Source organism: Motacilla alba, chromosome 13 (assembly GCF_015832195.1).
Source record: "Motacilla alba alba isolate MOTALB_02 chromosome 13, Motacilla_alba_V1.0_pri, whole genome shotgun sequence".
Taxonomy (NCBI): Eukaryota; Metazoa; Chordata; class Aves; order Passeriformes; family Motacillidae; genus Motacilla; species Motacilla alba.
Window position 1 is genome coordinate 13,690,842 of NC_052028.1, and position 12,222 is coordinate 13,703,063.

The 12,222-nt window shown below is 53.3% G+C and overlaps 1 protein-coding gene across 6 annotated transcripts in view; it reads left to right on the top strand.

The window, feature by feature from the left end:
- The first annotated feature begins 1,431 nt into the window (after positions 1-1,431).
- The window catches only part of CYFIP2 (cytoplasmic FMR1 interacting protein 2), a 50,052-nt gene continuing 39,261 nt past the window's right edge, over positions 1,432-12,222 (top strand). The window contains exons 1-5 of one of the 6 annotated variants that reach the window (XM_038149925.1): positions 1,432-1,661; positions 7,760-7,900; positions 9,905-9,994; positions 10,074-10,151; positions 11,661-11,762. In XM_038149925.1, the coding sequence (XP_038005853.1) occupies positions 7,784-7,900; positions 9,905-9,994; positions 10,074-10,151; positions 11,661-11,762 (387 nt within the window). In that variant the 5' untranslated portion in view covers positions 1,432-1,661; positions 7,760-7,783. Of the gene's footprint in view, positions 1,662-5,621; positions 7,062-7,759; positions 7,901-9,904; positions 9,995-10,073; positions 10,152-11,660; positions 11,763-12,222 lie in introns of those variants that run through there. The other 5 variants (XM_038149920.1, XM_038149924.1, XM_038149922.1 and 2 more) reach the window with 5 other exon arrangements.

Here is a 12,222-nt window from a genome sequence, read left to right on the forward strand (position 1 = left end):
AGCATTCATGGAATTCCCATCACACTGAGCCTGGCTGATAACGGGACCAGATTAAACTGTACAAAAAAGTCCACAGCAGTCTTTTCTGACAGATTTCTTGAACTAACCTTCACCCACGGCCTCAGAATGATATTTGCTGTTAAGTCTTTTGTGTCTGCAGTAACAACGCTCACTTACTGAATTTTTCTGACAAGTATTAAATAGTAAAAAGAGGAATGATGGCTACAATGTGTTCTAGTCAAGGGTGAGATAGAGTTGTAGATATCACAGAATCATGGAATAGTTTGGGTTGGAAGCGACCTTTAAAGGTCACCTAGTTCAAACCCCAAAGAAGAAATGCTATTCAGAGAAAGGTTCTATACCCAGAGATTTATTGATACATTTTTTCAGGTGTGGTCCTGTCCTTTAAAACAAAACTAGTTCCTGAGACTGTTCTGCTGCTATTCTAGTTTGCAGAGCCCAGTGCCTTCAGCCTGTGGCACCCATTCAAATTACAGCAGCAGATCTGCAGTGTAAACCTGGTGTCCAGGCTTCCCCACAGAGCCAACAGACACCCACAGGAAGCAAGCTCAGCCCCACACTTTCATGGACAACAGCAGCAGCTTCTGAGGAACTGGAGGGGTCTCTAAAATCCAGGAAAGGCCAGGTAGCAATCTGATTCTGGCATAGTTCATGCTCAGGAAAGGGACACTGCCAGGGCCACCACAGAAATATATGTAGACCTGTATCTAGACTTTCATCAATCCTTAGGTATCCACCACTGTCTTTCAACAATCAAGACAGCTCCATACAGGGTTTGTATCAGTCACCATGAGGGAGTGTCCCTCTGAAAGCTGTGAGTTTGGATTTCACAGTACATCTGAAGTGCTGTATTAGAGCTTTAAACAGAAGTAAAAGCAGGACTGTAAACTTGTCCCCGAAAAAAAGCCAGATTCCAAAAATGCCAAAAGGAAGACCTTTCAGATGCGGTGCTGACTCAGAAGAGGATTGGAGCTCTGAGCGAAGGCGCTGCCTTCAGGTTTTGATCCCCAACATGCTCAGGCATCCGAGGCTCTGTATGTTTTCTAGATGTGTATGTATTCTGCCACCAGGGCGTTTAAGATGGTAGGTGACGCCTATCAATGGTCCTCCGACGAGCAGAGGGGCTGAACACCCGCGACCCAGCGAGCCCAGCAGCAGCGAGATGGAGAATCCCAGCCTGGTCCTGCTTTCTCAGGGACCCAAACCCCCTGTGCCAGCATCAACCCTCCGAGGGGCTGCTGCAGCCGCCCCCTGCTGTGTCCCCTCCGTGCCCCGGGGGTGCTGGCGGCCTTCCCCTCCCCGCCGGGAGCCGCCGGCGCCGCGCTGCCGCCAGCCCGGAGCTCCGCGCCGCGGGGGGAACGCGGCCCCCGGCCGGGAGCGGGGGCAGAGCCGCGGCCCCGCCGCGCATCCCCCGCGCCGCTGGGGGAGGAGCCGCCCGCGCCGCTCCAGCCCCTTCCCGCGGCGGGGCCGGGGCTCCCCCCGCCGCCGCGCCGCGCGGAGGGGCCGGCGGAGAGAGAGAGAGAGAGAGAGAGCCGCGGAAGTGCACTTGCTGCAGCCATTTCCTGCTCTTTGTGCGGGCGGCGCGGAGCATCCCCCGCGGAGCATCCCGCGGCGCCGGGCAGCGCACCCGCGGAGCGCAGGTGAGCGGGCGGCGGTGGGCGCGGGGCTGCGCGGGGGCTGCGCGGCTCCATCCCCTCCTTCCCTCCCTCCTTCCCTCCCTCCTTCCCCGGGGCTGTGCCCGCCGCCCCCGGGGCTGAGCCCCATCTCCGCGGAGCCCCGGGCGGGCGGAGCGGGGCAGGTGCGGGATGAACGGGCCGGGATGTGCGGGATGTACGGGCCGGGATGTGCGGGCCGGGATGTGCGGGATGTACGGGATGTATCCCACAATGCCCCGAGCTACCTGCGGCGCTCAGCCTGCCCGCAGCCGCCGCACGGCGCCGGGGAAAAAATAGCGCAAATCCCCCTTGTCCTCCCCCCGCCCGCATCCCCAGCGCCGGGGAAGGGGCCGAGCCCCGGGCCCGCGGGCGCTGCAGGCCCCGCCGCGGCAGCGCAAGCCCGGGGTGGCGGCGGTGCTGGAGAACGGGGCGCGGAGAGGATGCTGCTGATAGAAGGGCGGCCCCGGCCGGCTCCCGGAGCACCCGTGGCGTGGAAATATGGTGTTCCAGGGGGATGAGGGGGATGGAGGCAGCGCCGGCGGCAGAGGCAGCATTTGCTGGGAACGAAGGGCTGGAGCGGCGGCCGCGGGGATGGAAGGGCTGTGCCGTGGGTCGCGGAACCGCTCCCGGCCCGCCGGTGCCCGTGCGCGGGGCCGGGCAGCGCTCCTTTGTGCTCAACTTTGCCCCCGATGCCGCTGGAAATGCCGCTGCCAGGCGCATCCCAGCGGGCCCAGGGGGAGGGAGCGAGTGGATGGATTCCGCAGGAAATTTCCGTGGGTTGGAAGGACCGGGAGAGAACGAGGAGGAGGAGAAGAAGAAGAAGCACACAGTCAACGCTCCCTGCTGTTGGAGAAGGGGGCAGGGTGCAGGGTTTGTGTGCTGTCAGGGGACGCTGCCAGCAGCAGAGCGTGGCCCCCTTTGCCATCTGCCGCTTCCCATGGGGGGTTCCTGCCTGGGAGCTTTGGATCACAAAGGTCTCAAAGAATTAGGCTGAGTCGCTGAAGCCTCTGCACCCTCCTGCCCTGAGATACAGAAAGAAGAATCCCCTTCGTGTCTTGTGTGATGATGGTAGTCTGGGTTTAGTCACAGAGATGGGGGACTGGCCCAGTGTTCTGGTGTCACAGCCATATAATTCTGTGCTAATTCCCTGCAAAGGAAAACTCTTTTTTCCTTTTCTCTGTACAATTGATTGTTATTAATTAAGCCTAAGGAATAGGGGAAAATCTTCCATTTTCTGACTAAGATCTCTGGAGTAAAGCAGAATATGCTGAATTCATTTTCACTGAATTCAGTTTTGTTAACGAACAGTTATCATCTTTGCATGAGAAATGGGAAGCTTGGTTTTGGAAGATCAATAGTTGGTCAACTATTAACAATGCTGGCCTGTGTGATTTGGTTTCCCAAGAAGTGCTTTAACTGTCAGCCCTGAGCTGCTTATAAACTTGCTCTAAATTTCTCAACTCTATAGGAAATGTAGTTTCATATACCTGTCTCCTTTCTTGACCCGCTTTCTTTGGCACCAGAAAAAAATACTATTTAGTTATTCTAAAAGAAATAAATTCCAGGATAATTGTGTTGCTGAGAGAAAAGGATGGTGCAAATGCTTGGAACTGAGCCCTAATGGGATGGCAGAAAATGTAGAGTGGAGATAAACAGCTTCAGGAGTCATGCAGTTTGGCTTCCCTTTTTTTGATGGGAAGGTAATTTTATGGTTATTAACATCTGTGTCTGTGTAGAGGAGAGGCCCAGCTCTGCCAGCCTCACTCACTCTCCTCCTGACTGTGGTGGTGGTGGTTGCAATGACAAGTCCTGTGCATTTTAGGCAGGAGTCAAACTACAGTTTTACACTGTGAAGTTATTTTTTTACTAAATATATGTTTGTGGCCAGGATCCTTTATCCTCCTGTTGCTGTCAGACAGTGGGTACCAGAAACTTGGGTTTTATGCAACTGACACTTGGTTCTTCTGGGTGTTTGTTGGGCCGGGATAGTGCCTGCCCACTGCTTTGGTGCTATATTTGGAGAAAGAGAGGGAAGCATTTGCACAGGGCAAAACTAAATTCAGTGACTTTCCCAGGTTACCCAGGGGCTGGGAATCAGAGCTGGATTCTCAGATCCTCAGAGGTTGACCAGGTTTGTCCTCCTTCTCTCCATTGCCACCTCCCCAGCAAAAGTCTTTTTGCTGCTTGCCCCATCCCAGGCTCACAGGGCTTGGACTCTGTCTGGGCAATTCCTGGTTTTTTGTTGCCTCCTTTCCTGCTCTTGGTGCCTACAACAGCATCAGTTTGAGCTGTAGGAGCAGGCAAGCTGAAAATCCTAAACATCCCATGCCATTTCCCCAGAGCCCTGAGCTGTGCAGCTTGGGAGCTGAGCTCATGTGCATGCAGCATATTCATTATGGCCCTGCTTTTCAAAGTCTTTGCTTCCCCAAGCTGCTCAAACAGTAAAGTCACCTTTGTGCTTCTCCCTGCAAAGAGGGTGATACTGCACCAATACTTCTGGGCAAGCATTTTGGTGGGGAAGGCAGGACATGCCCTGCAAGTTCAGTCATCTGGGCTCTCCATCCTCTCTCCTCAGAGCTTTCCTGTGCTGACTGTTGAATCTGGTCCCCAGGCTCTGCCACAAGAGCCCCTGTGTCACAACTCCTCCTTTCCATCCCTGCCTGGCTGGCTCCCTGCAGCTCCCCCAGGTCCTCTGTGAGATCATTTGGCCTTAGAAGGTGTGTGAGATGGCCAGAGGCTTTGCAGCTGAGCTGTGGGAAGGGGATGGGAAGTTTCTGCAGCAAATGAGCAAAGTGTGGGCAGCACTGCACCCATTAGCACCGCTGCTCTTGAGCAGAAGGGAAACGGCCCAGTGCAGCATCCCTGCCTCGGGTTTCACTGGGGTGGGGCTGGTTTCTGCCAGGCTCACCTTCAGTTTTGCCAAAACACGTAGGACTGGAGGAACTTTGGTTTTTCTGACCAGAGCTGGGATCTGGAGGTGGCTCCTGGCAGCCTGTGAGGCCAGAGAGGCAGGATGTGCTTCAGGTGTGCAAGGGAGGGCCTCACCCCACTGTGCCTGGGCTAGGACAGAGAAAAGCCCCGTTCCTGGCACGCTGCTGTGCTGCTCCCTGCTTGGGTGGAGCCCAGCCCCCTGGCCATGTGTGCCCAAACGCTGTCACCAGACCCCCACCACGGGCTGAGTGTCCTCTTCCCAGCACAGCCACCCCAAAGCCCAGGTGGTGGATGGCAGTTAAGGGTTTCTGATGAGTGTCCCCAGGGATCCCTGAGCTCCCTGAGCTGGAGCTGCTGCCAGATGACCTCCCAGCTGCCCCCTTGTCTCTGGACAGAGGGATGGAGCTGGATTTACAGGACAGCCCCAGCATGTCTGGGTCAGAACTTTCTTTGCAGGAGAGTGAGGGAGGGCAGCACAGGTCTGGGGGAGTGGGGCTACAGCTGCCATCCTCTCTGGATCATCTGGGGTGATGACCCAGGTCTGCTGGCCCTGGACCAGTGGCCCCTCTGTCACACACTGTCTGTGAGGCTGCTGTCTGTGGCAATGTGCTAGGGACTCCTGGCCCAGGGGAAGTCCTGGCTGACCACACTGTTCTCTGTAGCTGCTGTTGGGTTCCTGGTTGGTCTTAAGAAAGGGTGGATTGGAAGCTGGAAGTCCCCATAAAAGCTCATGTATTAAACCCTCAAAGTCTGTAGTTTTTCCAGCTGCATCTGGATCCTTGCACTGCTCAGCCATGGCAAAGCATGGGGTGGCTGTGGCTGATTGTACCTCACTTGCAATGACTTGATGCATTCTTTTCTGTTCATTTATTTCTGCACCCTTCCTCTCTGCCTGTTTGAGTGCAAGATTTTTAGGCTTAACCTCCCAGGTGTGTGCACTGCCTAGCACAGCAGGACCCTAATGCTGGATTTGGTGCTCTTTCTCCTGGGGTGGCAGCAATAATTTTGTCCCTTGAGTTGCTGAGCTCTTTGGGTGTCACAGGGTTGTTGTGGGAGTGCCTTTGGTTACAGCAAATGGACAACACCTCGCACAAATTACTTCAGAATTGGACTTAGAGAAAAATGGGGAATGAGCCCAAATAAACAGCCACAAAGCCCTCAAAGCTATGAAATGGAAAGTTTTGCCTTCTCAAGCCTGAAGTGTGTAATGAAGCATGAGTGAGTAGCCAGGAGTGCTGTTCTGGGATCCCAGGGGTGAGTCCTGAGGTGCGGGAGGATGGTGGGGGAGCCTGGTGGGCAGTTCTGTGTCCATCTGGGGCTGGGCAAGCTGAGCCTCCCCCCATGCAGGGCAGCCCAGGGAGCCCACAGGCAGGCAGGGAGGAAGCTGCAGAAATGTCATGTCTGGCTTTGACAGTTGCTACAATTTGTAACAGGAAACCATTTTACCAGACAGGGGTGAAGAAGGAAACAGAAATTTGAGTGTGGAGGGGAAAAGCTGCTTGAGACTTTGGGTATTTTCCAGGCACTCATTTAATGCTGCTTCAGCTGCAGGTACAACCAAACCTGTTTCTCAGCTGCCTGGTGCCTTGGGGAGGCATTTGTGGAGCAGGAATGAGTTTTGCCAGGCTCATAGGTGTTTCTGCAGACTCCTTCTTTCAGATGACCCAAGGAGAAGCCCCCCCAGGAGTGCACCCTGTGCCTCCCCCTTAGCTGTGGCCCTTGCTGGGTGCCTATCCATGGATGTGCCAAAGCCATTAGCCTTCGTGCTCCCAGAGCTGGAAATAAAAAGCAAACTTATTTTCTTGGAAGCAGCAGGAGATGCTGTTGTGACCAAAGGAGCTGCTGTGGTTCTGCTGCTGCTGTTTTTGGTGCTTGTGCAGACACTGCCAGAGCCTTGTGTCCTGCCTGCTACCGTGTCTGGCAAAAAAAGTTGCAAAAGCTTAGAGAAAAGCCAAAGAGATGATTAAAGGATTTGAAAACGTGCTCTGTAATGAGGCAGGCAAAGAGCTTAGCTGGCTTGCAGGGTGTTATATTGAAATGTGTGAGTATCTCGTTGGGAACTTTGATTTAGGGAGCTCTACTGTCCTGCAGATCAGAGCAACGAAACTCAAAGGCTCACATTTCAAACTAGACAGGCTCTGAGTGAGACAAGAAGCACTGGAGGGGGTGTGATTTTCTAATGGAATCAGGTGTCAATATTTAAAGAATTCTCTCTCTCCAAATGTCTAAGTGCAGCAGGGTGTTTTTCTGGGAGACACAGGCTCTAGGTCAGGCACAGCTATTGCACAGGATTAGGCATTAACTGGGGAAGCCCTGTGGCTGTGATTACACAAGGGCTCAGCCTGGGTGACAGCACCATCCCCCCGTGCCTGAGCATTCACAGCCAAGGTGAGTGGCAGGGGAGATGGGGACACACAGGTTTGTTCTGTGCTTCCCACTGGGTACCTGCCTGAGGTGAGCACCAGGGAACTTTCAGAAATGTTTCCCTTTGATTTTATTTTGTGTATTTATTTTCATTTTTGCAACTGGAGCTCTTGGCAGCTCCAGGGCAGGCTGGGACTGGGCAGGGGATGCCACGTCAGTGGTAAAAGTAGGGAAATTTAACAGCAGCTTCTTTTTTTGCTGCTTGCAGTGCCACAGCTTTGCCTGCACAGCACTCGAGCCTTTCCAGTTCACCTCTGGGATTTAATGCAGTTGGTTGTTTACAGTTTCCAGGGCTGTTCATGTGTGTGAGGAAAGCATGTGAGTGTCAGCATCCGTCATACTTCTCTAATCAAGCTGCTTCAGGAGATATTCTTGATAGCGCCGCTTTGCATTTTGGGGCACACGCTTTCACCCGGGGCTGCTAAAGCTGCCCTGAAGCACCCAGCTGTGCTGCAGAGAGAGTTTTGCAAAGAGTTAAGAGAGAAGTGCCTGGGTGGGTAGTTGTGTTTCTCTTATTCTGCATTCCTGCTCTGCTGTTGAATTGCAGGAGAGAGATGACACAGAGATGTGGTGTAATGCACAAGAAAAGGGAAAACATAAATTGGGATTTTTGTCCCCTGCAATGCCAGCCAGTCGTGGCTCTGGTTTTGTCCTTTCCCACTCTGTGTCCTGCCTGCTGGCTGGTTTTTCTTGTCTGACTATCACCCTTTCTTTCACTTTGGATTTAGCAGGGGAGCTGAACATCCGCAGCCATGACGACTCACGTCACGCTCGAGGATGCCTTGTCCAATGTGGACTTGCTGGAGGAGCTGCCCCTGCCAGACCAGCAGCCATGCATCGAGCCTCCTCCCTCCTCCATCATGTACCAGGTACTTCAGCTCCCCGAGGCACAGGGGAGGGAGGGTTGTTCCAGTGGCTGATGCAAAGCACGGGGCCACACGGTGCTGTGAGAACCAGCTGAACACATCCGGGGCTCAGCGTGTTGAGGGAAGCGTTCAGAACATATCTAGCCACAAATCTGTTCCCAAGGACTTTAAAAGGAAAGCACCAGAGTTTGGTGAAAGGAACTTTTAAGGCCAAGTGAAAATGAGGACCAGAGTGCATGAATGGGTGGGAAGCAGGAGATAAGATTTGTGATAACAGCAGAAAGTTCTCAGCAGTGTTTATTTGTGCGCATATTTCTGTGCTTCCTTTCCACGATCGTGCGTGCATCGAACCGAGAGGGGCAGGCTCAAAGTCCTGCCTGACTTTGGCTGGCCTGTGCCTCTAGCACAGCTGGAGCTGCTGGCATGCAAGGGAGGGCAGCTGCTAGAACCACTTCTCTGCCCTGAACAACTCAGATTTAGCTGCAGCTGCACTCACCAAGCAAAGCTTGGCAGGGGCCCAGGGCACGGCTCGGCTCCTGCTTTTGCTCCCACAGTGGGATGCCTCTGCTGCTGGGCCACCACACCCTGCCCTACAGCACACACCCAGGGTTAAATATAATAGGGGGTTCCTTTCTCCATCCTGCCGCTCCTGAGCTGCTGGCTCACCCGTGGCAGTGTACAGATACACCAGCACTGTGATTGTTGTGCCTTGTGTGCAGGGCTCTGGAATTACAGCAGCTCAGACCCCAGGCTCATTCCACAGCTTTGGTGTCTCTGTGGGTTATCAGACCCAAAGGTCATTCTGGGCTGTTCAAATTTCAGCTCTCCCTGAAAAATCTTGATGTAATTATTTGCTTGTTTCTTCTTTCAATACATTTTAGCCTTTGCTGGCTTGTGTCTCATGAGGGGCTCAGGGTCCAGCCTTATGGCACAGCCTCCTTTCAGGGCCATGAGTTTGTGCACACAGCTGGGCCTAAAATCCTCCTCTAAGCTGGATCTGGAGATGTTGGCCAAGCCTGTTTCCTCATCCTACTCAGTTTGTGTGTAGCCCTTCCCCCTGCTAGCCAGAAATGCTCATGCAATCTCAGCTTTTGTTGTCACATTGGTCACATGTGATGTCCTGGAGGCGCTAAGAAGAGTAGCCCTGTGGCCACAGCTCTGTGCTCCCAGCTTTCCTACTCAGGAAATCAGTTATTGAGGTGAGTGAGTGTGGTTGCTGCAGTGCTGCTGTCATCACAAGGAGCAGCTCTGGGTGCCTGGGGCCTCTGTTTGCCCTGCCCTGCAGCAGGTACCATCAGCTGGCCTTGGCAGAGGAAATCATGGAGCACAGGGCATGTGAAGGGCACTCCAGAGAGCCAGGGGAGCTGATTTTCCATCCCAACCTGCCTGGTTTCTGCTCCCCTGTCCTAACCCAAAACTGTATCACAGCTTCCAGAACAAATGCTTGTCCCAACAACTGTTTGTGCTTGCAAGAGAAACAGTAGCGCTGATAATAGCACCTGGATGAGGGCTGACTTTCATATTTATGTTTTCCAGACAGCTCATTCCCTGCCCTTTTCTCTGTGTTTATCCCTTGGCCTTCCTGCTGACAGGATGTGGTCTTCCCCTAGCAGCCAGGGCACAAACAGAAATTAATAAGGCTGCATCTGTCTTTGAGTTACCAAGCTAAAATCCCTAGAATAATTGCTCTAGCTTTTCTCTCTGGTGTGGCTGCAGTAAAGTTGGGCTTAATTCTACAAGGATTGTAAGTGTCAGTCTTGACTGACATATTTCCACACACACTCCCTGCAGGACAACCCTGTGTGATTCCAAAGCACCTCAGGGTGTGTGTATGTATGAAACTACTTCACACCAAGAGGTGCAGCACCTCAAATAGATCACACGCTCCTCCCATGCCCCAGGAGCCCTACCAATTCTGCTTTTTGCCAGCACATCCCATGTTGGGCTGTACCAGGTGAGCAAACAGCCAGCTGTGTTTAATCCCCATCTCTCCATTTTTGCCCTCAGGCCAATTTTGACACAAACTTTGAAGACAGGAACGCCTTTGTGACAGGCATTGCCAGGTACATCGAGCAGGCCACGGTGCACTCCAGCATGGTGAGTCCCCCAGCACTGTCCCCGGGCTGCTGAGCCCCCAGTGCCGGCCCTGTCCCACCAACACCCCTCTGTCTTTCAGAATGAGATGCTGGAAGAAGGCCATGAGTACGCCGTGATGCTCTACACGTGGAGGAGCTGCTCGAGAGCCATCCCTCAGGTAGTCAAGCCCTTCCCAGGCAGGGGTGCTCCCAGAGCACTTCCTGGGTGTGGGTTAGTTTGGAGTGGAGGCAGGAGAAGAGGAAAAGCAAAGCAAACTAAAGCAGATGATGCTGAGATCAGCCATGAGGAGATTCCTGCTGTTGATTTGGTACTTTGGTTGTGCTGCTGTTGCCTCCCCTGGCTATTCCAGCAGAAGGCTGTGGCTAAGCTGATGGCAAGACAGAGCTACAAATCCTCTGGTTTAGTGTCCTCCCTGTGACATCTGTGCCTCTCTGAGCAGCTTGTGGGTCCCTGCCCCTTCCCCCTGTGCTCCCCTCAAGCTGCTGTCAGTGCTGTGTGTGATGGAGGAGCAGAGCATGCCACGGCAGAGGGTTCAGTTACACCTTGACCGGGTTTGATCTTGCAGTGACCCCTGTGCTTTGCCATGGGGCACGTGGATGTGGCCAGGAGCCAATCTCCCTGCTGGGTCAGGTGCAGCTCCCTGCTGCATCAGAGACTGTGGCTTCACAGGTGAAGAACAGAGCCTGCACCTGAGTGTGCACCACTCCTCCCACCCCCACTGCATCCTCACAGCCATTGATGCATGGTGGGATTCTCAGGGCTGTCCTGGGCAAGGCCAGGAATTGGCTTTGGTGATCTGTGTGAGTCCCTTCCAGAATATTCTGTGATTCTGTGGTACTGCCTAACTGCAGTGTGGAACAGCAGGGCAGGGACATTAGATTGCCCACTGCAGGGAGGGCAAGGCTCCTTTGGCACCATCCCCCATGCCAGGCTGGCTGACGTGTCCCCCCATGCCCTGAGAATCAGCTGTTGTGTTACTGAAAGGGCACCAGAGCTGTCAGCCCCATCACAGCCTTCTGGGAGCAACAGCTGCAAACCAAGCCAGAGGAGGGCAGCAGGATGCCCTGGGCAGCTGCTGTTTTCCCTGGATGTTTGATAATGATTCCAAGTAACTGTTTTGGAAGTGAGATGGATGACAACTGAGTAAGTTCTTAAATTTAGCTTCCCAGGAGCCCAGTGACAGTGACTCAGTTCATTGCTGTCAGCCAGACAAGCCCGGTGATTTTTAATGGATCCTCAACAGACCCAGAGTAATCTCAGCGAGGCTCTGGCAGAGCTGTAACCTGGTGCCTTGTGTGCCTTGCAACACAAATCTCAGATAACTTCATGCTACAATATTCCCACATTGTACAGCAGGTCCAGATTCCATGCTTGTGTTCCATGCCAGACAAATGCATTAGGAGACTTTCATCCCCCAGAGTCAGGATTGTGCCTTTTTAGAACGCACAGAGAGAATTTCAGATCTGAAATATCCCCTTTTGCTTTCACCTTTTCACCTTTGCTTTATCCCCTTTTGTTGTATTGAGAACCAACTCCTTCTCAGGTCCCTCTGCTGTCTTTGGGTGGGGACAGGACTCCAGGTGAAGCAAGGAGAAGGTGGTGCCACAGTGACCCTCAGCTGGCTTCGAAGCTGATGCTGACCCACATGGTTTTCTTTGCAATGCAGGTGAAATGTAATGAACAGCCAAACCGAGTGGAGATTTATGAGAAAACAGTAGAAGTCCTGGAGCCAGAAGTCACCAAGCTTATGAAGTTCATGTATTTTCAGGTAAGTGGTCAAGGAAAGAGGCAAAAATAATCTATTTACTCGGGTGTTAACATCCTAAGCAGGGCTGTGCTATCCTTGCCTGCCAGGACAGCCCCCAGTAGTCTTTCCCTTGCAGCCACCTGAGCAGAAACCTGAGACCTGTGTGAAGGGAAATCTGTGTGTCCCTTGCTCAGCCCCAAAATCTTTTATACAGGTTGGAAAAGAGCACGCCTGAGCCCTTCAAGTTCATGGAGACCCAGAGTCCCCACTGTTTGGAGCCAAGGGTGTCACAGGCTCCTGTTTGTTGGGGATGTTGGCTGTTGTGAAGAGCTGATTGTCCATTGCCATGTGACAGTCACAGCTGCTGTGGGCTCCCCATCACCACCTGTATTATAACCAGCTGCAGCTGAGTTTCACAATCATTTTTAGGTTTTGTATCCTGTAAGGCCTTTATGTCCCACCTAAAAAATGCAGCCTGATT